The sequence below is a fragment of the Microcaecilia unicolor genome, chromosome 4, assembly GCF_901765095.1.
Source record: "Microcaecilia unicolor chromosome 4, aMicUni1.1, whole genome shotgun sequence".
In the NCBI taxonomy this organism is placed as follows: domain Eukaryota; kingdom Metazoa; phylum Chordata; class Amphibia; order Gymnophiona; family Siphonopidae; genus Microcaecilia; species Microcaecilia unicolor.
Genome location: NC_044034.1, coordinates 216,602,895 through 216,629,976, shown reverse-complemented (window position 1 = coordinate 216,629,976; position 27,082 = coordinate 216,602,895). Strand labels below are relative to the sequence as shown.

General features: G+C 43.7%; 1 protein-coding gene across 1 annotated transcript in view; it reads left to right on the top strand.

Annotated features, from left to right (window-relative positions):
* BRSK2 (BR serine/threonine kinase 2) overlaps positions 1–27,082 on the top strand; it is a 900,270-nt gene that overhangs the window by 682,768 nt on the left and 190,420 nt on the right. Inside the window, 1 exon segment of the mRNA XM_030202457.1 lies at positions 15,817–15,933. Within this exon segment, the coding sequence (XP_030058317.1) occupies positions 15,817–15,933 (117 nt within the window).

Genomic DNA, 27,082 nt, shown 5'->3' with positions numbered 1-27,082 from the left:
AAGATTCAAAGATAGTGGGTAGAAAAGAAGCTACAATTGTGCCCTCTCCTGGTTGATTGAAGGCACTGGTGAACACACTGGTGTAGCACTGTATGTATTATTGAGATTGCTGGGGGATACAGTGGCATAACTGTGTATATCAATAAATTAAACATACTACTACTACTTATCATTTCTATAGCGCTAACAAATTACTCATATGACAAATATAAGTATAATACTCAATATAAGCAGTAAATTTATAAAATGGAATAAAATAAGCAGATGCATTAACTGAAACATCAACTAAATAATTCTTGATAATTATCCCAACTCCTTTCTCCCCAGTTCAAACCGGTCTACAGTTCTGTAACTACAAAAGTTCAGAAAGGCATTTTCAGAGAGTCAGGCCTTAAGTCAATTTCCTGGAGTTAAGATAGTCTAATATGTTTCATTTCCCCAAGCAATTACTTGCAAACACATGGACCAAAATAACTAAAAGCTGTCGCATTATAAATGAAGTTATCTCCAGCAGCTAAATAAACAGAGTAACCAAAGTACTAGACAAGTCATTTAACCCTCCTTGCCCCAAGTACAGAGTAACCTGAGATTGTGAGCCCATTAGGGTCAAAAAAGTACCTGCAAAAATAGTATATGTAAAACCGCTTTGACTGTATCTGCAGAAAGGCGAGATACCAAGTGTGGAATAAACATAAATACATTTTAAAACTTTAAAAATGTAACTTATACAATAACTCTGTAAGCCACATTGAGTCTGCAAAGAGGTGGAAAAATGTGGGATACAAATGCAATAAATAAATAAAATTTAAGAGGGGGGGCAATTTGATCATATTTCCTCACTGCAGCTACCAGCCATGTTGCAGTGTGTTGTGGTAACTGCATACAATTAAGATTGTGGATATGCTATAATATAATGAATTACAATCATCAATTTTAGTAATTACTAATGCTTGTGCCATTGTTTTAAGGTCATGAGATGTCAGGTAAGGCTAAAATTGTCAGATCTGGCTCAAACTGTAAAATGCTGAAATATATCGATGAAAATTTGCACCTCCAGTGTTGGTTCACAATCTAATTGCACACCCAAGCTTTGTACTGATTCATTAAAGATAATTCAACGTGGTACAAATAATGCTAAAAGCCGTGATAGCTTTCTCAAACAGGCCAGAGAAAGTGTAATGTCACTACAGAGTGAAGCATCAGAGCGTGAACCAGAAAGTTTGTCAACACGTGACACTACAAATTCTGTTTTCACGTCAGGAGGGGTTAATGCGCCTGTGACGAGGAGAAGCAATCCATTTGACAGGTTTCAAACTACTAAACTCGACAGCAAAAGGGCTGCTGCTGATGCACAAGCAAAGTCTTCTGTACCACTGTCCCATCACTCCTGGAGAATTTGATCCAGTTCAGTGGTGGGAGCAACAGAGTGACACATTTCCCATACATTCCCTGACTTTGCTTGGAGAACAAGAGTGATTCCTACTTTGGCTGCTGCATGCAAAAGGCATTTCACTGCCCTCAATGACTTTAATATCACTATGGCACAGCGCAACATCCTGGATCCAGAAACTGTGCAACTATTGTCAATTGTCCTTGAAGGATGTAATAATAAGCTGCTGAAGTGACTTATACAAAATAACAGAATTGTCATTAATTATAGTCAATATATTGTGAGTGGGTTGTGGGTCAGCTTGCATAACCAATTATTTGCTTGACAGTTTCATTATGGAGTGATACAGAGACATCATAATACTCTTTGTTTTATTTCTATTCCTTTCTTAAATATTTCCTAACATTCAGTTTGCTTTTTTGGCCACACACTGAGCAGAAGATTTCAATGTATTGTGCACAGTGACATCTAAATTCTGATCCTCAGTGGTGACTCCTAATGTGGAACCTAGCATTATGTAGCTAAAATTTGGGTTGTTCTTCCCAATGTGCATAATTTTGCACTTATCCACATTACATTTCAACAAACACTTCTAGTTAAAAAAAAAAAAACAAACAAACATCTGCCATTTGGATGTCCAGATTTCCAGCCTCCCAAGGTTGTCCTGCAATTTCTTTCCATCTGAATGTGATTTTAATAACTTTGAATAATTTTGTGTCATCTGCAGATTTGATCACCTCACTCATCCTTCCATTTTGGAAATGATTTATAAACAATGTTAAAAAGCACCAGTCCTTTGCTGCACTTCACCTTTCTCCATTTAGAGAGCTGGCCATGTATCCCTACTCTGTTTTCTATCTTTTAACCAGTTTGTAGTCCAAAACAGAGCATTGCCTCCTATCCCATGGCTTCTTAATTTTCTGAGGAGCTCTCATGAAGGACGTTGTCAAAAGCTTTCTGCAAATCTAGATACACTACTTAAACTGTCTCACCTTGATCCACATGTTTATTCATGCCTTCAAAATAATGTAGCAAATTGGTGAGACTTGGCTTCCCCTTGACTGAATCCAAGTTGACTCTGTCCCATGAAATGATGTTTGTCTATATGTTCAATAATTTTGTTCTTATAAAAGCTTCTGCCATGTTGCATGGCACTGACGTCAGGCTTAAAGGTCTGTAATTTCCCATATTGCCCCTGAAACCATTTTCAAAAATTGGTGTTATATGGGCCACCTCCAGTTTTCAGGTGCATAGATCATTTTAATAACAGGTTATAGACTACCAAGAGCAGATCTGCATTTTCATTGTTTTACTTCTTTCAGTACCCTGGGGTGAATACTGTCCGATCCAGGTGATTTGCTGCTCTTTAACTTGTTAATTTGGCTTATAACATCTTCCAGATTCACTGAGATTTTTCAGTTCCTCTGTATCATCACCCTTAAATACCATTCTGGTACCTTACATCCTCCTCAGTAAGACTGAAGCAAAGAATTAATTTAGTCTTTCCATGATGAGTTATCCTCCCTGAGTGCTCCTTGGGATAAACACGTAGAAATCCTGTTTAGAAGGAATCGAGCCCAAAGAAGCTTAGTGGAGTCTAGGTGGCAACACTGGAGCCGGGTACTGGGTGGACTTCTAATGTTCTGTGTGCCCTGATCGTGGCTGGATAGATTTGGATTGGTTGGACTGGAGCTTTTCAAAGGCTTGATGACAACTTCAAAAATTTTAGAACAAGGACAGTGCTGGGCAGACTTCTACGGTCTATGTTCTAAAAATAGCATGGACAAATCAAGATCAGGTAATACATATGTTGTATCACCTCATACCTTACATAATGAGTTTATCTTCGTGGGCAGACTGGATGGACCATACAGGTCTTTGTCTGCCGTTATCTACTATGTTACTATGATCAATCCAACTGACTCCTTCACAGGCTTTCTGCTTCTAATGTACTTGAAAAGGTTTTGCAGTGAGTTTTTTTCCTCTATGGAAAGCTTCATTTCAAATATGATTAGAGGAAAAGCATACTACTACAATCAACAAATTAAACTTTACAAATAAACACATTGGGCTAAATTCTATGGCGCATGAAAATTCTGTGCAGCAAAAAAAAAAAAAAAATATCAAACATATAAACAGCAAATGACCGACTCACCTACAAATGCGCAGTACAGGACTTCCCTCTCTGTCCCGCCCTCACGTCAACACGTCATGACGTCAGAGGGTGGAACAGAGAGGGAAAACGGAAGTCGGACTGTTGGACGCCGCCGCTACCGCCTGCAAAACGAACATCGCGTGACCCAACCTCCACCCTCCCCCCCATCCCCGCCGCCGCTCCATCCCCCTCCGTGCTGGGCCCCTGCAGTGACCTGACAGCGCCTCTCACCTCTGTTGTGGAAGCGCTGCAGGCAGCAGCAGATCGCTCTGCTGCTGCCTGCAGCGCTTCCACACAGAGGTGAGAGGCGCTGTCAGGTCACTGCAGGGGGCCCGGCACGGAGGGGGGAGGGAGCGGCGGCGAGGAGGGTAGCTGGACATGGGGGGAGGGCATGGCAGGGGGGAGAGGGCATGGTGGCTGGACATGGGGTGAGAGCACGGCAGAGGAGGGTTGCTGGACAGGAGGGGAGGGCAAGGGAAAGAGGAGGGTTGCTGATAAGGGGGGGAGGATTGGTGGACGGGGTGAGGCCAGGGGAGAGAGGAGGGCTGCAATAATCGCCTGTTTTTACGGGCTTAACGGCTAGTATATATATAATATGCCTAGGTGTATTTTTTTTAAATATGCCTACATTTTAAAGAATAGGCTTAAATTTCCACATGGTAAATAGAATACGCCAAGCGCCTCTCCATGTGACCAAATTGTCACGACCATTTATGCCACGTTTTAGATAGTGTAAATCCAAGTGCCTAAATTAGGTGCAGAGTGGGTGTTTTCTATAACAGCGCACATAGATTTTAGAAACGCCCCCTTTTTAACTGTGACTTAGAATTTAGGTGCACCATGTTTCAGAATATGCTTAGCGAGTTGTGCATGTCAATTTTTAAAGGCAATTGGTTCTGATAATTGCTTGTTAACATCCAATTGACAGGGCTGATTAGTTAGTTAACCAATTAAGTTATTTGCATTGTTATAGAATACGCTTCAATTTCCGTGCGGAAATTAAGGTGCAATATATAGAGCCCGGAAGATTATGTATAATGCATTAACTAACATTAAGAGAGGAGGATGATGATTTGAAAGGAAACAGTAAAAGAACAAGAAACAATTCTTCAGAACCTACTGAATATTAAGGTACATAGAAGCATAGAAAAATGAAGGCAGATAAAGACCGTATGGCCTATCCAATCTCTACCCATCCATGCAATCTATTCTCCCTATTACTCACTGCATAATTCATCACAGCCCATCAGTCACTCAATACCCCCCCCCCCCCCAATACCATCTCTTAAAAGGATTAATCATGCACCTTGTTCTAACAATTGGATCAAAGAATACAGATTGATTACCATTCAATGGAACTAAATATATACATGGAAATCTTAAATAAGAAGTACCACCTTTTGCCAGAACTCTTTCCAAACTCGTGCCGGCTGTCATTTGGCTTTCCTTTCACATTTTTTGATATGTGGAATATATCTGATATGGTTTCCAAGATGGTATTTTTAAACATCCATGCATGATGTAAACTCCTAACCTTTGTGGCTACTCCTTTTAGCTTTTTAAGGGTAATCAATAGAAATAAAACATGGGAAAGAAAATAAGATGATACCTTTTTTATGGGACATAACTTGATACATTTCTTGATTAGCTTTTGAAGGTTGCCCTTCTTCGTCAGATCGGAAATAAGCAAGTGTTGGTAGATGACAGTATATATAAGTGAATGCATGAAAGGTTCTCAATACCCATAGCAAACACACTTGTCATCATTTTCATTTTCATCATTTTATATTTGCCCTGCTCTTTTGAAAGTTAAATGCTAACACAGTAGATTTCCGTGGGGCGTCATTCATTATTATCTTAAATTTGATCATGTTATGGTCACAATTCCAAGCCATTCTAACACCGTTAACCTCTCACTTCAAATCCTGCATTCCCCTAAGGACCAGATCTAAAATAGCTCCCTCTTTTCGGTTCCTGAATCAACTGCTCTGTGAAGCAGATATTTATTTCATTTTAGGAATTTTCCTTTCTTTCATTTCTTGAAGTGACATTTATCTAGTCAATATTGGGGTAACTGAAATCATCCGTTTCTAATATAGGGAGCAACAACAAAAATAAATCTCTGTTATGAATAGAACTGGGTAAGTGTGGCTATGCAAAATACACAAGATGACAGTAACAAAAGCAAAAGTCAAAAAAGGGGGAGCCAGATCCTCAGAATTCCATACAGTAGAAGTCCAAAAATCCGGACTGATTTTCCCCTCTGACCAATCCCACAACTTCTGATGCAACTTCTTTTTGTCGTAAGGGTGGGACAGGACAGGGGAAAGGCCCAGTACATGCCAGAGGCAGCCTGTGACTAAGGCTGCTACCGGCGCTGCAGCACTGAAGACTTCGGGAAAGGTGGGAAAGACAGAACAGGGCTTGGAGTGGGGGGAAAGACACCAGACAGTACGGGAAGGAAGGGGGCAGGCATAGCCATTGGGAGGGGGGGGGCTTTGGAGGCCTGGGAGAGTGACAGAAAACAAGCGCTGGGCTGGGAACCAAGGGAGAGAAGCTGTACCATGGGGGGGGGAGTCCGGATTCTTGGGCGGTTGGCATACAAATTTAAAGGGTCTGGATTTCCAGGCTTCTATTTCACATACATAGTAGCCCTAAGGGATCCAACACAATCACAAGATCTTAACTGTACCCTAACCTGACCTCCAAAAATATTTAAACAAAATTCACATTTAAATAAATGTGAAAAAAAATAATTATGGAGAAACAATTCCATCCCAAATTGGAACCATAAAAACTCCATAGATGTTTGCACTACACTTAACCAGTTCAGCTTTTAAGAAATTGCAAAATAAGTTCAAAAGAACTGAAAAAATTTTATGCACAGTCTGTTGGTCTCTAACCTCCCACAAAATATAAAGTCAGTGTTAATCTTCTACAAACAGTGGTTAAAGACAATATATTCATTTATCTTATAATTTAAATCCAAAGATGACCAATCATGGCCAGCTCTGAAACTTCAATCATATAATATCCGAAGTGTCCTAACAAAGGCCCCTTGTTTCACCAGAAGGCTTCATCAGACAAACTAACTCGCTAGTAGCACTTCACAAACTTCATCAGAGGAACAAACTCTCCAGTAGTGCTGTTATCAAATTATATACTTCAGAATGGGACCGATGTTATCTAGGACGCCCCCAGTCAAATGGACCAATGGCAAAAAGACTGATTTTTAAAGGAATAGCACACCAGTAATTAACTAGTTGGCACTTCATATAATGATTCTAAAAAAAATACTTTCTATTTGATTCGACCATTTAGTCCAGAAGGCTCCACAGTGTTTATGGAAAAAATCAATTTCTGTTCTTTTTGTCGCAAAAATCTATGACTCAGAACGTCGACTTTTTATAACTCATGGTCAACTAAAGGATCCTTTGGTTCCATTATGTGGAGCAATATCATTTATTTTCAGATCTAACATATATAGTTATTGACCAAATCCAGTCAGTTGTGAGAGGAGGAGGAGACATTGACAGATTTTTGTGACAAAAAGAACAGAAAACATGGGACCAGCAAAGAGGATCTTTAAAGGAGATGAAGGGATAGTAGAGATTAGTAGTTGGTATGGATGGATTAGTAGTCAGTATGGATAAAAACCATAGGCCAAATATTTGGCCAGCAGCGATCAGCGGTAAACCCAGAAATTCAATGCCAGGCCGTATCCAAGCACTGGCATTGAATTTCTGGGTTTCTGGAGCAAGCTAACACATAGCTGGTTAAGTGTGATATTCAATACTTAACCGGCTGTAGGTTACAGTATGAAGATAGGACTGAGTTTTATGCGGTTAACCTGCCTAGTTAAGGGCTGAATGTCAGCACTTAACTGACCAAGTACCGATCCTGCTCCCAGAAGGCCCTAAAATAGCCAGTTTTCTGTTCAGCGCTAACCAGTTATTTCCAGCGGCATTGCTGCTGACAATTAGCAGTTAGCCCTTAACAGGCGATTTAACTGGCGAAGAACCATTTATGGATGGTTAGATCGCTTTGAATATCGACCCCCATTTGAATAGGCCATATAAGACTAGATTCTATATATCACATCTAAAAAATCAGCACCGAAAAAAAATATGCTTAGACATATTCTATGACGTACACCTCAATTTAGGCGTACTTTATAGATACTTCATAGAATACGCTGCACAACTAAATTTAGTCGCAAGCTGTTGCGCCAAGTAAAAATTGGTGTAATTGCCAACACCTAAATTAGGCACGGCCCAGGTGTATTCTACAATATGCATAGATTTTAGAATGCCCATGACCCGCCAATTCCACACCCATGGCCACACACCCTTTTTCAACTATGTGACTTTGAATTTACATACATCACGTTACAGAATACACTTAGACTGCTGTGTGTGTAAATTCTCAGTGCCAATTAGTGTCGATAATTGCTTGTGAATTGGCAATTATCAGCACTGATTGACTCGTTAACTAAGTTGCACGTGCAAATCCAGAATACAACCGAATTTGCAGATGCAACTTAAGTCGTTCTGTATAGAATCCGGGGGATAGTTTATTTATCTGTCATCCTACTGCTGAGAACATAATGGGTGCTGCTGTACTGTCCTGAATCAGTGTCTCACGCAGTATGCGCATTAATGCTTATCAATCTTGGGGCCGATATTCAAAGCAGTTTAGCCGGCTGCTGACTGATTAATCACTTGGTCAAGGCTACCTGCTCGTTTTTAGCAGCACTTAACCAGCTAAGTGCCGCTGAAATTCGCGACTAGCGCCTAACTCAAAACTGGCTATGTTGAGGATGCTTTGGGGATTGAGTCAACACTTGGCTGCTTAAGTGCTGATAGCCTTAAAGCGGCCAGGTTTTGTGCATAAATGGGACTACATAAATGTCTGTCCTATTTTTTTGTACTAGACCATGGCCTCAAGTGCCAAATATTAACTTAAGCAGCTATATGTTAACTGGTTAAAAATAACTGGATATTCAAAGCTGAAGCCTGCACAGGTCCCGGCTTTGAATATCCGGGAATAACTCTGTTGGTGATGAGCAAAACTTCACTGCCGCTGGCTGAATATTGGACCCTTAAATATAGCACCTCCAGTTGATAAAAATCAACTTTGTATGTGGTCATAAATTAAGGGTGATCTATAACTAATCATGCACACTTTTTTTTTCCATGATGAGGTTATTTTCCGACTTCTTTTTTCGGATAAGGAATGCTGAGGTCCCATTCTTACAATTATTTAATTAATTTTTTGTAAGAGTTGCTGTTTAAACTTGGCTTAAATGGCAAGGACAAATCAAGATCAAGTATACTTATGTATCATACCTCATGCTATGAGTTCCTTGTTGGTCAGACTGGATGGACTGTACAGGTGTTTATCTGCTGTAATCTACTATGTTATACTACCCCCCTTTTGTTTTGAGTTATTTTAGAAGCTTCATTTGTGATTTCAATGTGGTAATGCCTGCAATCCTCTTTCAGTCTCCCCACTACCCACTCATTATTCCAGGCCATTAGTTCACTTAATACTGCTTACTCCTCTCTAGATCCTTGACCTCCTTCATCTTTTTCACACTACCCTCTGCAGGCTCTGCACCATCATTCACCATCTTCTTAAGAAACTTCACCTACATCTTTCCCTTCCCTCTATCTTCCGTCCCATCTCTAATCTCCCCTTCTCAAAAATCTTAGAAAAACTTATCTTTTCCCAACTCAACCAGTACACTGAAAACACCTATGTCCTCCACCCTCTTCAAGCAGGCTTCCGCTGCAACCATAGCACCAAAACTCTACTCCTAGCATTGCAACTCTCTCTGCTCATCAGAACAACACAATGTCATAATTCTTGAATCAACCTTTCCTCTGCATTTGACCTATAAATCATTCCCTCCTGCTTTCCAAACTATGTTTCTGAAAGCACTTTCCAACTCTCTTGCAATCAATCTACCATCCCCATCTTTCGTCTTCAGTCTGTTGTTTCCCAGAATTCCATACCTGCCATTTTTAATATCTTTCTTGCTCCCCTGTTGACCATTATGCAAGAACAGGGCTGCACCCCCTATTGTTATATTGTTGGCATCCAAATCCTCTGTCGTGTCCCCGAACCCTCCTTATCGCCAGCTTCTCTGAATAACTTCCTCAGCCACATTTGCAAATGTTTAAAAGATAACCTTCTCTTTCTAAATACATCCAAATGTGAAATCATATTTCCTAACTCCTACAATTCACTGTTTCCCTGCCCTTTAGTTGACAATAGATCTTTCCCATTGAAAGACTCAATCAAAATCATGGGTTTTATATGTGACACCAAACTTACTTTCAAACCACAAATTGATTCTGCTGTTTGCCATGTACCGTATTTGCTCTGTTTGTCCTTATTTCCCCCCTCCCTCATCTGCAATCTTCTCTTAGCACTAGTTATGTCCCCCCTCGACTACTGTGATTCCCTCTATGCAGGACTTCCTCTCTACTTCCTCACATGTTTATAGCTTATATAGTCTACTGCTGTCAAGTTACTCCTCCACTCCCATCATTTTGACCTCATCTGATCTTCTCACTCTTCCATGTCCCTCAGCTCTCCAATTGGCTAGCTCCTGCAAAACAGCATTCAGCTTTTTAGGTCCCAAACTTTGTAACTTGCTTCCTCTTCACCTTAAGAACATTTAAAAACTGTTCAAAAGCCATCTTTTTTCTGAGACCTTTGGTCACTCCCCCGACTAATGCCTCCTTCACAACACTCTAACCTTCCCTTCTCCCCATTCCTTCTCTCTCACTTCTCTTTCCATTCTTGTCATGTCTTTTTTTTTTAATTGTGATTTGAACTGCACGGATAGCTTACTAGGCCCTCTTGTGATATATCCTCGGCGTTACAATGGACCACAACTTAACACTAGAGATCCAAGTGACATCCACAACAAAGAAAATGTTCCACTCAATGTGGAAACTCAAACGCGTGAGACAATTCTTCCCGAGGGAAACATTTCGCAACCTGATACAATCAGTGGTACTAAGCCATGTAGACTACTGCAATGGAATTTATGCGGGATGCAAAGAACAAACCTTAAAGAAACTTCAGACCACTCAAAACACAGCAGCTAGGCTTATCTTCGGAAAAACGCGATTTGAAAGTGCAAAACCCCTTCGCGAAAAACTACACTGGCTCCCAATCAAAGAACGCATTGCTTTCAAAATCTGCACTCTGGTTCACAAAATAATCTACGGTGAAGCTCCGGGATAAGTGACAGACTTGATCGACCTACCAACTAGAAACACATCCGAATCAACATGAACGTACCTAAATCTGCACTACCCAAGCTGCAAAGGACTCAAGTACAAATCAGCTTACGCGTCCAGTTTTTCCTACATAAGCACACAACTGTGGAACGCATTACCAAAAGCCTTGAAAACGACATACAACCACCTAAACTTCCGTAAAACACTAAAAACTAGCCTGTTTAAAAAGGCATACCCTACCAATCCAACATAAATGCCTGATCTTTGCAACACAACAAAACTAAAGAACGTAATGGACATAACACAACTCTTCCGTTGTACGATTCCCTAGTGTGGGTGTGCCACATGAACTTTATCTTACCACAACATCACTTTGTATTTGTTTACACCAGAGTCTGTAATGCCTTTCCGGTACTATGTAAGCCACATTGAGCCTACAAACAGGTGGGAAAATGTGGGATATAAATGTAACAAATAAATAAATGAATATCAAATGTAGCAAACTAAATAAATAGAAATATTGCTGAAATAACTAGGAGAGGGCAAGCGATGGGTACTTCAAGTTTAACATGGAAATGTATCGGCAGAGTCATGTTTCTGCAATGGGAAAAAAACAAGCTGCACATCAGGGCAGAGTTGCAAAGATACCTTTCCTCACTTCCCCTCCCTCTCCACCTCAGTTAATACTGACCCTCGATGGCACAATCTTCGTACTGTTTCTTTTTCATTCTTTAAAAAAAAAAAAAAATGACATTGGTAGTTTTATTTGCCAGAGCTCTGGAATAGAACAACAGAGATAACCTCTAGGGAAAGTGCTTTTGGCAGAAGGAATTATGATAACATATATACGGTAGTTTACTCTTGTTCTGCATTCCATTCAAATCCCTCTACATCATAAGGAGAAATTTGCATTTTTATGGAGGTGATTTACGTGTCAGAGTTGATCAGAACTCACAGGACTGTTCTAAGGATCAGAGCACTATGGAGTGAACCTTCAGGGAGGGAATGACTTCAGCTTTTGGCAGAGCAGGACTGGGACACCCCAGTTAATCATGGATCATATCCTAAATTATGACATGTGAATGAAGAAATTATCTGAGACCATAAGAGGCCTGTCCAGTGTCCTACTGGTCTGGTTAGTGCTTTGTAATGCAGATACAAGTGGAAATAAGGATACAAAGCCCCTCAAATACAACCACCTTTGTATACCCTAGCAAGCCAGCAGAGAGGGGGGAAGGAGGAGAGGTATGATAAGATTCAAATACCTGAAAGTTAGAAATAATTCTGAAGAGGTAAGCATTTTCAGTGGCAAGTAAATTTTTGAACATGTTGTTGTTATAAGGCTCAAAGAGGGTAAATTCAGGAATAACGTAAGGAAAGATTTCATCATAGAAAGGGTGCTAGATGTATGAAACAGTCTCCTGGTGCTGGTGGATCAAAAAAGTAACAAAATTGAAGACAGCCTGGAATAAACACAGGAATCCTAGTTGGGAGAAGTAAAGCCAGAAATAAATAGACAAGGGTAGTTAGGCCTGGTGATCTTTATCTACTGTCATTCGGTTTCTTTTCATTCTCTAACATAGTAAAATAATAAATGTCGGCAGAAAAAGATCTGCATAGCATCCAGTCTGCCCAGTAAGATGATGAGAAGTATCTGGCACACTGTACAGGTACCAATTCTTGATTAAACATACTTAACCTCCTCTATCTTTCCCTGCCAATTTTGAGGCACAGACCGTAGAAATCTGCCTGGAGTTGTCAAAGCCCACTCCAGTCTTGATCCTGATATATCATTGTCATTTATGGGACCCAGATCATAGAAGTCTGCCTGGCATTGGTCTTAATTCCCAACTTCTGGAGCTGCCATCTAGCTATGAGGTCATTTAGCGGTCTTAGAAAATGATCTGTCCTGTGCCTGAAGGAAAAATGCTTAATAAACCATTAAAAATGATGTGTTACCTGTGGAAATGGACTTCAAAACAATTTGCCTCCCTGTGGGTGTAGTGCCACTATATGATATTACTCCCTGGAGAACTCTGTGCAACTGCATGATGGCACAATTTGCCCAGAATTTCCCTGGGGAACAGAATTTCCCACCACCCAGTGGCGTTCCTAGCGTTGACGACACCCGGGGCGGATCACTGATGCGCCCCCCCCCCGGGTGCAGCGCCCCCCCCCCCAGCGAAATGACCCCCCCCCCCCGGGTGCACGCCACTAGGGGGGGGTGCTGCGGCGCGCGCCTGTCGGCTGCGATTTCGAATTGCTACACTAAATTCTCTCGTTCGCTGCAGCTCCCTCCCTCTGCCCCGGAACAGGAAGTAACCTGTTCCGGGGCAGAGGGAGGGAGCTGCAGCGAACGAGAGAATTTAGCGTAGCGATTCGAAGTCGCAGCCGACAGGCGCGCGCTGCGGCACCCCCCAGCAGCGTGCACCCGGGGCGGACCGCCCCCCCCCCCCCCCTTGGTACACCACTGCCACCACCTACATGGCAACAAAACAGTCTGTTCAGTGAGCCAGCAGAAGGAGGTGGAGGCATTGTAACTGTGTGAGAGCCCAGTGCACAAAAGTCCCGAATTAAAAACCGAATGCTTTTAAATCCTCTTTACAGACTAGAGGTCTAGAAAATAATGAATGGAATGGAACAGGTAGACGTGAAATGCTTGTTTACTCTTGCCACAAATACTAGGACTAGGGGGCATGCAATACAGCTACAAAGTAGTAAACTTAAAACGAATTGGAGAAAATATTTCTTTACTCAGTGCTTAATTAAACTGTGGAATTCGAAGCCAGATTATGTAGTAAAAGCAGTAAGCTTAGCGGATTTAAAAAAAAAGTTTGAATAGCTTTCTTAAAGAAAAGTCCATAAGCCATTATTAAAATGACTTGGGGAAAATCCACTGCTTATTTCTAGGATAAGCAGCATAAAATGTACTGTTTTGGGATCTTGCCAGGTACTTATGACCTGGATTGGCCACTGTTGGAAACAGAATGCTGGGCTTGATGGTTCTTTAGTCTGTCCCAGTATGGCACTGTACGTTTGAGCATCAGCATCTGAGACTGTAGGTCTGTGGGGAGAAGAGCTGGTGGCTTCTACTTTCTGCACTACACAATGCTTCTAGAGTGTGTCTGAATGGTGCCCAAAATCCTGTGCTGTTCTCACAAGATTTTAAGAAAAATGAAAGAGTTCAAGCACTATGCATCTCATACGAAAAGAGCTGGCTGGCACAGGAACATAATATGCCAGAGCGGGGAAGAGAGTACCCACAAATGCCATTGTCAGGTGAACAGAAGAGGGAGGGACATGAGAAATGGCTGTTGAAAGGGATTGGCTATAAAGGGAAGATTGACAGATAGAGTGGGAATGGAACTTAAAAGGAAAATGGAGTGAGGGAGTGTAAGTGGGGGAAGATGTGTTGGAAGGGATGAGCTGGAGGAAGAGCTTGCTAGAAGGGGAATGACCTGACAGGTGAGGACAAGCTGGGAAAAGGGAAGGGGGGTGATCTACTGCCTTATATTTATGGCTTCTGTAATTCAAGGATTTTCATCTGGCAGTTTGCAGAACCCAAGAGAAACTGCAAGCACTGCCAGCTTCCTTTAGCTGCCAACATTTGTGGTAACAATCAAACACTGCTGTGTGGCTACAATTATGTCAGCTGTAAAATGTCAGCAATACCTGTAGCTCAGAGCTCCCCTCGGACTCTGTTGATGGCTAAAGTACAATCAATGAAAACCAGAAGCTATAGTTATGGTGCACAGTTACCAAACTCTTGGGTAAAATTTATAACTACTCTGTACTACTGTCTGGTACATAGCAAAGGTTAACTAAGACCTTACTGTCAGGTGTCTGAACTGAAAGGAAACTCTGGAACAAAGGCATACGATGAAATTGAAGGGGGGTAGGCTCAAAAGTAATCTAAGAAATACTTCTATATGGAAAGGATGGTGGATGCGTGGAACGAGCTCCCAGTGGATATGGTGGAGATGTGGACTGTATGTGAATTCAAGAAAGCATGGGACAGGCATGTGGGATCTCTTAGGGGGAGGAAGAGATGGTGGATGATATGGTTGGGCAGACTGGATGGGTCATATGGCCTTTTATCTGCTGTCATTTTCCAATTTTTTTGTTTTCTATAGTAAAGCTTTACCATAGAGAAACCCCCCTTATTCATATCAATAAATTAACACTGAGCAATCCCTTGTCATAGATGTGACAGTGCAATAGCATTTCACTGTACGATGACATCTTAACATACCATGCTTCACAGTATACCACATCATACCACAGTATATATTGGGGGGGGGGGGGGGTTAAATTCAATTTGATATACCACCACTGGCTACCAGGTCCTTAAATCAAATGTAAATATGTGGTAAATACCATAAAATTATATAAAATAATGTTTATATAAAAGCACAGATAAAACTTACATTATTACTCTTTATCAGGGTCCTCCTCTAAATTCTACATGGTGTCTGGAAAAAAACGGGACCCATTAAATAATTTCAAAATACTTTGCAATTATTTAAACATTTAGGGCCCTGTTTACAAAGGCACACTAGCATTTTTAGTACAAGCTAAAAATTAGCGCGTGCTGTTTAGATGCCCATAATATTCCTATGGGCATCTATATGTTTGCATGCACTAATTTTTAGCATTCTAAAAACGCTAGCATACCTTTGTAAACAGGGTCCTTAGTATGACCTTTGAAAATACAGTAGTCCAGCCTTTATTAGGAAACCCCCTTAGCAAACCTTTTGCGCCATATGCCTTACTTTGTCGCAAAAATTTAAGTGCAACTTTATCTTCTACTCTAACTGCCTTTAATGGTCACTTCTTCTGAATGATGTCATTTTGAAAACAGGGATCATGCAGTTTATCTGTCAATAATAGTAATTTTTTTAAATAGTACATTTCTTTTTGGGATATTTGGAAACATATTGGGGGTCCCTGGCTATACAATGTGTATATTATTATTATTGTGAATTAATTTTAACCCACTTTTTCTCATTCTCCAGTCACAGGGACTTAAAGCCAGAAAATCTTTTGCTGGATGAGAAGAACAATATTCGGATAGCAGATTTTGGCATGGCATCGCTGCAGGTTGGGGACAGCTTGTTAGAAACCAGCTGTGGGTGAGTACAGTGCTTCACCTCCTAGCCATTACTAGATTTCATAATAGTGGCTTCCTTTCTCTGAACAAATTATTATCATATCAAAAAAAAATTTTTTTTTTTGGGGGGGGGGAGGATTTTCTATTGTCTGTTCATACCCCCAAACAAGCAATCTTCCTAGCTCTGAACATTCAGAGCAACATAATACATAGTAATCAGTATAATATTGTTTTCACCCACAAGGCTGCCTGCTACTAACTTAGTTACCAGCATTCAGTTCTGGGTTTCGTATAAAATGTAGTATAGTTTCCTTTTATGTTCATATTTAATCCTGGAGGAGACTTGGGGCTCCATTCATACATTTAACCTGTTTTTAACTACTTCCAAAATAATTCAGGAGTGACTAATCTTTGGAATGGAATTAGTTACTAACAACAAGCCTGAAGTAAATGTACTTGCCCTACTGCAGTGGTATTCACTTCCAGGCCTTGGGCCAAAAATGGGTCAGGTTTTCAGGTTATCCCCAGTAAATATGCATATGAATGTTGCATACATACCGCCCCTACTGTGTGCAAATCTATCTCATGTGTATTTATGAGGGATGTCCCAAAAACTAACCCATTGATGGTTCTTAAAGGCTGTTGATGATAAATACCATTGCCCTAATGGGTCATTGGTGTATATGAGAACCTTAGAGGTGTTGCTATTAATTTCTGGCCATAGAACTATGAGAAGGGACATTTTCTATCCTAGCACAGATCCTTCTGTCCTGATACCTTCCATACCTTCCATACAAACTCAGTCTTTGTTAATGTCTATGAGAAATACTACAGAAATGTCCACAGGGTACCAGTTTCTTCTGTTGTATACAGAATGTCTTTTGACTTGTTGATGTTCAAAGGGAGGGAAAGGGGGAGAGCAAAGATTGGTACTGCAGATTGAGTTTGAAGAAGAAGGCTAAGGTAAGGTGAAGGGAGAAACAGGTGAAGAGGATCAAAAAGCTAGAGGACTTTATGTAAATGGCAAGCAACCATGAATCATTGTAGGCATGAGACACAGAGAATAGAAGGAGGCCATAAAAGATTCTTTCATCCTGAACACCTGCTCTGCGCTCTCCGGAACTGAAATGCAAAAATGCACAATGCAAAGACTGACTGACCAGGACAGACTAACAAATGATTCCAAACAACTAACGTAGTAAATGACAGACCAGCAAGGCCATCCAGTCTGCACAGAAAAGCAACCAGGGTTGTACCTGTGATTCTGTGTAGGTTAACTCCTCCCCACCTCCATGTCTTTAGGGTTGAAACTGACACCCAGTATAGTCTACCCCTACCCTTGTCTCTTTAAAAAATTATTATTGTTCTTGAAAATTATGGAAGTTATTTCAGTTTTACTGTGAGTGAAAATGCTCAATATTTTTCTTCCATCTTCATGTTATGCAGGGAAACTCTGTGTTTATCCCATGTCTTTTTGCATTCTGTCATTATTTTTGACCCCATCACTTCCTGTGGAAAACTATTCAGGCATTCACCACTTTCTCCATGAAAAAACTGTTATCTGATGCTGCTTTTAATTTTCCGTCCTTGCCATTTCATTTTATGTCCTCTAGTTCTGTTTTTGGAGAAGGTTATTTTATTCTTTAATATCTTTTAAGAATCTAAATGTCTGTATCATATCTCCCTGTCCCCCCTCTCCTCCAGGATACACATTTTCAGATCTTCAAGTCTCTTCTGATACGTCATATGGTACAAACCATTTTGGTCACTTTTATCTGAATGACTTAGAGTCTTAAGTTATTGGGAAGATGAGGACTCCAAAGCTGAATACAGTACTCTAAAAGCGGTCTCTGAAACTGCTTGTACAGGAGTATTATCACCTTCTTTTTTCCATTGGTTGTGCCCCTCTCACTGCAGTCAGGACTTGGCCACCACCTCATCATATTCTTTCATCACCTAGAGATTCTCAAACACTATCACCCTGAGGTCTCTTTCCTGACCTGATTCAGTCACTAACAAAGTTAGAAACCGGAAGGTAGCACATAAGGAAGAAAGACACAGCAATCAGCAATTGCAAAAAAACACCAAGATTTCAACTATGTCTTCTCTCAAAACCAAAATCTTTCAGTGCCTAGGTAAAGAGTTTACCTGCAGGGCCAGCCTTAGCAATTGCAGGGCCCTGTTTGGGCAAGTTAGGTGGGTCCTCCCCCAACATAAGATTTCAAATGAACCATTACCATAGTCTGATATCTGACCCTTTCTCTGAACCAACCCCCAACCCACATTCCAGCATTTCCTGCTCTCTCTAATACTCCTGCCCCCCCCCCCCCACGTTGTACATTAAATGGTGTCTCTCCGTGAGTCTACAGCTTGCCCACAGCAGCAGCAATTCGCCTGTTCAGCTGGGGGCCAGTCTCTGACCCTTCCGTCTGTGGCATATTGCCTCTGTGGAAACAGGAAGTTATTTCTGAGGGGCAGGACATCACAGATGGAAGGTTCTGGGACTGGCCCCCAGCAGTACAGACGAATTGCTGCTGCCACTGGCAAGTTGTAGATTCAGGGAGAGATACTGTTTTAAGGTACGACTTGAGGAGGGGGAGTTAGAAAGAGGGGGGAGATGCTAGAATGGGGGAAGGGGGAGTCAGAAAGAGGGGGGGGATGCTAGAATGGGGGAAGGGGGAGTCAGAAAGAGGGGGAGATGCTAGAATGGGGGAAGGGGGAGTCAGAAAGAGGGGGGAGATGCTAGAATGGGGGAAGGGGGAGTCAGAATGAGGGGGAGATGCTAGAATGGGGAGAAGGGGAGATGCTAGAACAGGGGGGACTATCAGAGAGGGGGAAATGCCAGAACTGGGAAGGGGGCTCTTATTGAGGGGTGAGATGCTGGACCCAGGGTCGGAGGGAAGGGAAACAGAGGTACTGACTCGGTTAAGAGTGGGGTCCCTAGGAGTGCCGGGCCCTCTGCAAATGTCACTTCTATTACCCTTGCTTAAGGGTTAGCCCTGCTTACTTGAACTAATAGAATGGCCCTGTGTGAGGCAGGCATTTATTCTCTAAGAAGTGTGTTCAAAAACCAAGGGAAGCAGAGTTCCAGAAAACACAGCAGAGGTTTCTTCTGACCATATTTGGGAGCCAGCAAGGAACAACATAGCAGTTCGATAGAAGGAAGAAACTTTAACCTGTTTTTTTTTTCCACCCTTCTCTGCGTTATGCTTGTTTTTACAATTTATTTTGTGTTCACTCAGTTGTTTTCCCTCTACTTTATAGCAGTGTGCTTTTTTAATGAGAGAGTTGCATTGGAATTAACATTCTTTTTATATATGTGAATGAAGAAAACGTGCAGTAGAATTTAATGCACATTTTTACTCATTTTCATTGCATTAATACCATAGTTGAGGTATTGAGTAGAAGCAGAGCTAGGGAAGGGAAGCACTTTAACTTTATACATCTGATGTGGAAATTAGGATATTTTTCTGGTCTTCCCAGGATATGTAACTTGAAAGCCTGGGATATACTCAAATTATAGTCTAAATGGCATTTTAAAATTTATACAGACCTTTTGGATGACTTTCTGGGCCCATTTGAGTACTATGTGTGGTCGTCATTGCCTGGTGCTTCCCCATAGATCTCTCCTGAATTTGATGGATGGCATAGTGGAGGACATGGCATTTTTAGTACTCTTCTTGTGTAAAGCCTGTTTGATGGTGAAACATTGTATATTGTTAGAATGGATTGATGCAGCCCCACCCACTGTGGCTCAATGGCGCAATCAGATATTTGAGCTGCTTCAGATGGAGAAGATGACCGCAATACTTAGAGGATGGGCTGTGAAGAATAGATGTTTGAAGATTTGGGGTTCCTGTTTGGCGACCTTGCTACTGAGAGTCCGTCCAGTAGTCTTAAATGGATGTTTCATAACTGAAGGCTTTTGGTGGAGCTGCTCTTCTTAGTGGTTGGGAGCACATGGGTTTGGGGAACTGTTGAGTGACCATGACCAGGACTTGTAATATTCTTTGATATGTATTTTAGCACACTCTTTGCATAGGGGAGGACAGGTTGGTGTATGTTTGGGGTGATGTTGGGGGAATGAAACAGAAAGCTGATCTTTTGGTCATCATTTGTCCATCTTCGTACTATTGTACTAACTGAGTAATCGCTATCTTGTATATTGGTTGTTGATGATGGAATAAAAAAATATTTAACCATAAAATTTAAATTTAATTTAATATGGTATATGTAACTTGCTTTAGGGCTCCTTTTACAAAGCGATGCTACTGATTAGTGGGGCACTGAATGCAAAGAAGCCCATTCAGTTCCCGTGGTAGTGCTGCTTTGTAAAAGGAGCCCTTAACCTGTAGAAGTTCAAAGCAGATACAATAATTCTCAGTTTAGAAATAAAATTCCAGCTTTACAATCACAATTTTCTGTTCATAATTTAAACGATCATAGAAACTTATACTCAAAAATACATTTACCTTTATATAATACATCTTCAAACCTAAAACTCTTCACTTCATCAATAAATCTTAATCCTTTCTATCTAAAGTAAACCATCCATGTTTAGCAGTACTTGTCCCCATCATTAACCCTGAGAAAGGAACCTCTCATAAATCCATGAATTAAGGTTTTTCATATGTCATAAGAGTCTTCATATCTCATTTTACACATATTCTGATATGATGACCTTGCTAATCAGTGACCAGAATATATTAAGTAGTTTGTTACTCTCTGATTCTGTATTTGGCATGCCTTTTAAACATGATATCTAGAGAGATATTCAGTATTTCTGAATGCCTTTTCTAATTATATTTGCATTATCATATTTTTTGTGGCTCCATAGATATTTCTTATATGAAACCATGTTCCGCATGGTGTTCGACCTCCCAGGCAGGCCGTTCTCCGTGGCGTCTGAACTACTGCGGATTCAACAGGGCGAGGGGACTGTGGCCGATTATGCCATTCGCTTTCGGACCCTGGCAACCGAACTGCGTTGGAATCAAGAGTCCCTATCAGCAATCTTCCTGGAAGGACTGCAAGAGCGAATCAAGGACGAGTTGGCGGGACGGGAGGTCCCGGGGCAGCTGGACGCCCTGATCTCGCTCTGTATTCGGGTGGATACCCGGTTCCAAGAGAGAGCTAGAGCCCGGGCGGATCGGCAGAGGTGGTCGAGGGGTGCGTCCCAGACTGGCAAGGGACTGTCCCCCCGCCGTGGCACCCGGGATCCTAAGGAGAATTGTGAGGAACCGATGGTGATCGGCCGTCAACGATTGGCTCCCTCGGAGAGGAGAGAACGCCTGCGGGGCGGGCTGTGTCTGTATTGTGGCGAGGCCGGACACTTTTTCCGTTTTTGCCCCGCACGAGCGGGAAACGCTTCCCCCAAGGCGCCCTGAGGGGAGGGGTCTTGGGGCACTCCGCTCCCCTACCAGATCCACTGGTAGCCCTGCCGGTAATGCTGCGGTGGCACGAGACTATGATCCAGACCCGGGCTCTTGTGGACTCCGGAGCTGGGGGAAACTTCATATGTCACGAACTTCTGCAACAGATGGGTTGGCCTACGCTACCCCATCGACCTGCGCTGCAAGTAACATCCATTCAAGGTACTACATTACCTCAGCCGATCACGGAGATAACCCCCTTTGTGGAACTTCAGGTAGGGGAGGATCACCGAGAGGAGGTTCAATTTTTTGTATTATCCCGTACCATTCATCCGGTGGTGCTGGGATTGCCCTGGCTACGGCGCCATACCCCCGTAATAGACTGGACCGGGGGGAAGATCCGGTCTTGGGATAACGCCTGTCTGGAAGCCTGTTTGAAGGGCCGAAAATTTAGTTGTCCCGCGATGGCGGTTACCCCCGGAACTGCGCTAGCTTATCCAGCCACACTGCCGGTGGAATATCGGGACTTTGCGGATGTATTTAGTCCCGTGGAAGCGGATGTCCTACCGCCTCATCGATTCTTTGATTGTATTATTAGGTTGATGGCGGATACCATGCCACCCCGGGGCCGTCTTTATACCTTGTCCCGAGAAGAATCCAAGGTGATGCAAGTCTATATCCGGGAGAATCTCCAGAAGGGGTTCATCCGTCCCTCTATGTCCCCTGCCGGGGCTGGATTCTTTTTTGTGACCAAGAAGGATGGCTCCTCGAGGCCCTGTGTTGATTATCGGGGTTTAAATGCCATCACGGTGAAGGATCGGTACCCCTTACCTCTCATTCCAGAGCTCTTTGACCGGTTGCAGGGAGCCCAGATTTTCACCAAGTTGGACCTGCGGGGGGCCTACAACTTGATCCGTATCCGGGAGGGGGACGAGTGGAAGACCGCCTTTAATACTCATGAGGGACATTTTGAATATCGAGTGATGCCCTTTGGCCTATGCAACGCCCCTGCAGTGTTCCAAAGATTCATCAACTTCGCGCTCCAGGACTTGTTGAATTCCACAGTGATTGTCTACCTGGATGACATCTTGATTTTCTCCAGGGATTCCACGGAGCATGTGAGCCATGTTCGTACCGTGCTGCAGCGTCTACGGCAATACCGGTTGTTTGCCAAACTCAGTAAATGCTCATTTCATCAGCGGTCTCTGCCCTTTTTGGGACTCATTCTGTTACCTGGGGGGTTGCAGATGGATCCCGATAAACTCCGCGCTATCCGGGAGTGGCCTCAACCGCTGGGACTGAAAGCGCTACAACGGTTCCTGGGATTTGCGAATTACTATCGTCAGTTTATTCCTCATTATTCGCAACTGACAGCTCCGTTGACTGCGCTCACTAAGAAACATGCGAATGTCCGGGACTGGCCACCAGAGGCGCAAGCCGCATTCCGTCAAGTAAAGGAGGCTTTTGACTCTGCCTCTATCCTGTTGGCCCCGGATCCTGATAAACCATTTATCGTGGAGGTGGACGCTTCCGCCTTGGGCGCAGGAGCTGTCCTCTCTCAAGTTAACGCCAAGGGCCGACGTCAACCCTGCTCCTTTTTCTCCCGTAAATTCTCCCCAGCGGAACGCAATTATACGGTGGGGGATAGAGAACGTCTAGCATTGAAATTGGCCCTGCAAGAATGGAGACATTTGCTGGAGGGGGCCGAGCACCGGTTTACGGTGATCACTGATCACAAGAATCTTTTGTATCTACAAGAAGCCCAACGACTCAATCCTCGACAGGCTCGTTGGTCATTATTCTTTGCAAGGTTTCATTTTCAACTGGTATTCCGGGCTGCAGCCCAAAATACCCCTGCCTTTGAGGTTCCGGAGGAGATTGAAGAGATTCATCCTATGTTGGACCCTAACTGCCTTAGTGCGGCCTCGGGGGGGGGGGGGGGGGGGGGTCGTCCCGGTGAAGAAGCTGGTACCTCCCTCGGATCGGGGAAGAGTAATGCAGTGGGGACATTCCTCTGTGTGGGCCGGACATTTTGGGTACCGAAAGACCCTCCGTTTAATTTCTCGACAGTACAGGTGGCCTCAGATGAGGCGAGATATCCTTCAGTTTGTCACGACTTGCCCTGTCTGCGCCCGGACGAAGTCAGTAATCGGGCACCCCGTGGGAGACCTGCAACCGTTGCCTGTGCCGACAGCTCCCTGGAGGGAGTTGTCGATGGATTTCATCACCGATCTTCCCAGCTCCCAGGGACACACCGTGATCTGGGTCGTGGTTGACCGTTTCTCCCGGATGGCGCATTTCGTTCCCCTGCCGGGGCTTCCATCGGCGGCATCCTTAGCCCAACAGTTCATTCAGCACATCTTCCGGCTTCATGGGCTGCCCACCAGAATCATCAGCGATCGTGGAACCCAATTTACTTCACGATTCTGGAGAGCCTTGTGTGCGGCTCTGGGGGTTGCGACCCACTTCTCGCCGGCCTACCATCCCCAGACCAATGGGATGGTCGAACGGATTAACCAAACATTGAAGGGGTTCTTGCGGGCCTTTGTCAATAAGCGGCAAGATAACTGGGCCTCCCTGCTTCCGTGGGCTGAGTTTGCCTACAACCACAGTGACCATTCTGCCTCTGGGCACTCTCCTTTCTTCTTGGTGTATGGACAACATCCACGGCTTCCGGCACCGTTTCCCGCTGACACGTCTACACCCATGGTTTCTCAGACCTTAGCTGATCTACAGAAGGTCTGGGAGATAGCCCATGTACAACTACAACGAGTGGCCGCCAAGTATAAGGCCTTCGCGGATCGCCACCGACGCCCTGCACCGGTGCTGCAGCCAGGACAAAGGGTGTGGTTAAGTACGAAATACCTAAGACTGCGGGTCCCCTCTCGGAAACTGGGGCCACGGTACATTGGGCCCTTTACCATCCAATCTCGGATTGGAGCAGTGACATACCGGTTGCGGCTACCGAGTACGTTACGGGTGCATAATGCTTTCCATGTTTCTCTGTTGAAAAATTTCCAGGGATCCAAGTGGCATCCACAGAATCAGGAGACTGTCGTTCCAGAGGCGGACCCCGATCCGGAATATGAAGTTGAGGACATTCTGGATTCCAAGAGACGGCGGGGAAAGCTGTACTACCTGCTATCTTGGAAGCATTTCGGTCCCGAAGACAACTCCTGTGAACCAGCGACTAACATACATGCTCCGGACCTGGTAAGAGCCTTCCAGGCACATTTTCCTCGCAAACCCGGCCCCGGTGGAGGGGGGGCATCCGGGGGGGATACTGTCGCGTCCCGCGATCCTACCTGCTCCTCCGTCGCGGGAGGCGAGTTCCGGCGTCCTCCGCGGCGCGGGATGGAGGGCCAAGGGCTCCGGTGTGGAGGCAGGCGCTGCCGCGGGAGTTACGGGTCGGGCCGAGACCGGCGGGCGGCGATGGCGACCACCAGGTTCTCACTCGCCGGTGGTGGGAGCGAGGGCCGCGCCGCCCAAGATGGCGGCGCTAGCACGCTTGGGCCGGCGTCTCCCTCGCTCCAGAGCGGAGGTCCTGGAGCTCCGCCTGGGAGACCGGGCCGCCCCAATCCGAAGAGCTCTGTCGAGGCACGAGATCGGATTGGTGGATCGCTCCCTCATGGGCGGGGCGGTTAAGGGGGCTCGATATTTAAAGACTGAGTTCACGCTGGCACGTTGCTTCAGGTTCCCTTACCGAAGCCGCTCCGTAGTTTTGTGTGATACTGTTTGCTAGCCGCCTATTCAGAGACTTGCTTGGAACTTGAATACTGTTTGCTAGCCGCCTATCCAGAGACTTGCTTGGAACTTGAATACTGATTGCTAGCCGCCAATCCAGAGACTTGCTTGGAACTTGAATACTGATTGCTAGCCGCCAATCCAGAGACTTGCTTGGAACTTGAATACTGATTGCTAGCCGCCAATCCAGAGACTTGCTTGGAACTTGAATACTGTTTGCTAGCCGTCTATCCAGAGACTTGCGTGACCCTGACTACTGGGGTTAGTACCCACACTCCTTGACTCTAGCCAGGTCAGTCCGCGACCCCGCGGTTACAGCAGTCCCGCTGACTGCCTGCAGCTGGGGGCTCAACCTCTGGTGAACGGCGGTCGCCGCGGGTGAAGATTCGGGGTTGCGTGGCTGTCCTCTGAGGTCCTTCGGGCCTTGTGGGACCTAAGGGCTCACTGACATTGTGGACAAGACACCCATCCCCGCTGGAATCTAACCTATCCCTGCCAATCCCCGGGAATCTAACCTGTTTCTGCCACAAGTAATCTCCTCCATCTCAGCCCCAGGTCCACCCAGCCTCTACCACACTGCAGTCACCTTGACTCACCCCCCCCCCCCCCCCTGAAAGCCAAATTTTATAAGCAGTAAAAATACTGGTAAAAGTAACTTAAATCATTTTCTTCTGTATTCTGCTAAATACAAAATTAAAAAAGATACACAGTTCTAAAAATGAAAACATCCGTGAGCAGCATATCTCCATTTCTTTTCCTTTCCCTCCCATCCATGAGTAGCATGTCCTCTCCATCCCCTTCTATTCCATGTGTTCTAGTTCCGCTTTTCCCTTCCCTCCACACTCCACCCTTTTTTACAACCCCCTCCATCCCTCCCACAACTCCATCCATCATCCATCCACCTACCTCCCCTCCAGCCCTGGTTTCAGTTTTGCCCACTGCTTTCCATCTTCTTCCAGATGTTCCCATCCATACAGCAATTCCTTGAGGTAATCCCCCATCTGAATAAAATTAAATATTTTTTGTAGTGTAGAACTTTCACTTTTGAATGAATCCTCTCCACACCTATCTTAATATTAAACCAGATCACTGGATGCCAGATGATCACCTACTATAAAATCAGAAACACTCTCCATTAGTAAGCACTAAGTCCAGTATGACCCCATCCTGCATGGGCGTCTTTACCAACTGCTGGAATAGTTCCCCCTGTAGAGAATCCAGGATCATCCTGCTTCTAAAAGACCTTACAATAGGGATACCCCATTCTACATCTGGCATATTAAAATCACCTATTAGGTAGTACTTTCCCTTTCACAGCTATATTTTGAATGTCTTTGGTTAAATCTCTGTCCACTTCTTCTGACTGCGATAGAGACCTGTATATCATACTAGTGTAAATACATTTGCCATTTCCTCTTTCCAGATTGACCCACAGTACCTTTTCCTTACTCTGTAGGTCCTGCAACTGTGTGGCTTTAGTATCTTTAACATATAATGTCATTTCCCCTCTCTCTCTCTCTCTTCCTACCCTGTCTTTCCTGAACAGATTATAGCCCAGTATAATTATATGTTTAATGATATTATATTGAACTATAGCCTACCCATGTTATTGTGTAAGTGACATTGAGCCTGCAACTAGTGGGAAAATGTGGGGTATAAATGTGTTAAATAAATAAATATCCCTGCTATGCTTTACTAATGGATCTTTCTCCTGCATTTTGTCTTTCTTTTCTGTTGACTTCTTAGCCTGTGTTTCATTTGTCTTGCTGTCTTGCATCTGCAGATATTCTGACTCCATCTGTATCTCAACCTTCCTTCTTGTACTCTATTCTGAACCTCCTCCTATCAACCTTGATTCTGATGTTCCTTTCCAGATTCCTTATTTCTCTGTCTGCATCGGCTCTTCTTGTTGTGCTCAGCTCACTTGGATTAGACCTGATACAAAGGATAGTAATGTTGTTGAATCATAGGAAGGCACACAATGCATACAGAGGCAATGTTTCTTTTAACGAAGGAGAATATTGCAAAGCTTTACTATTGAGGATATTGGAAAAG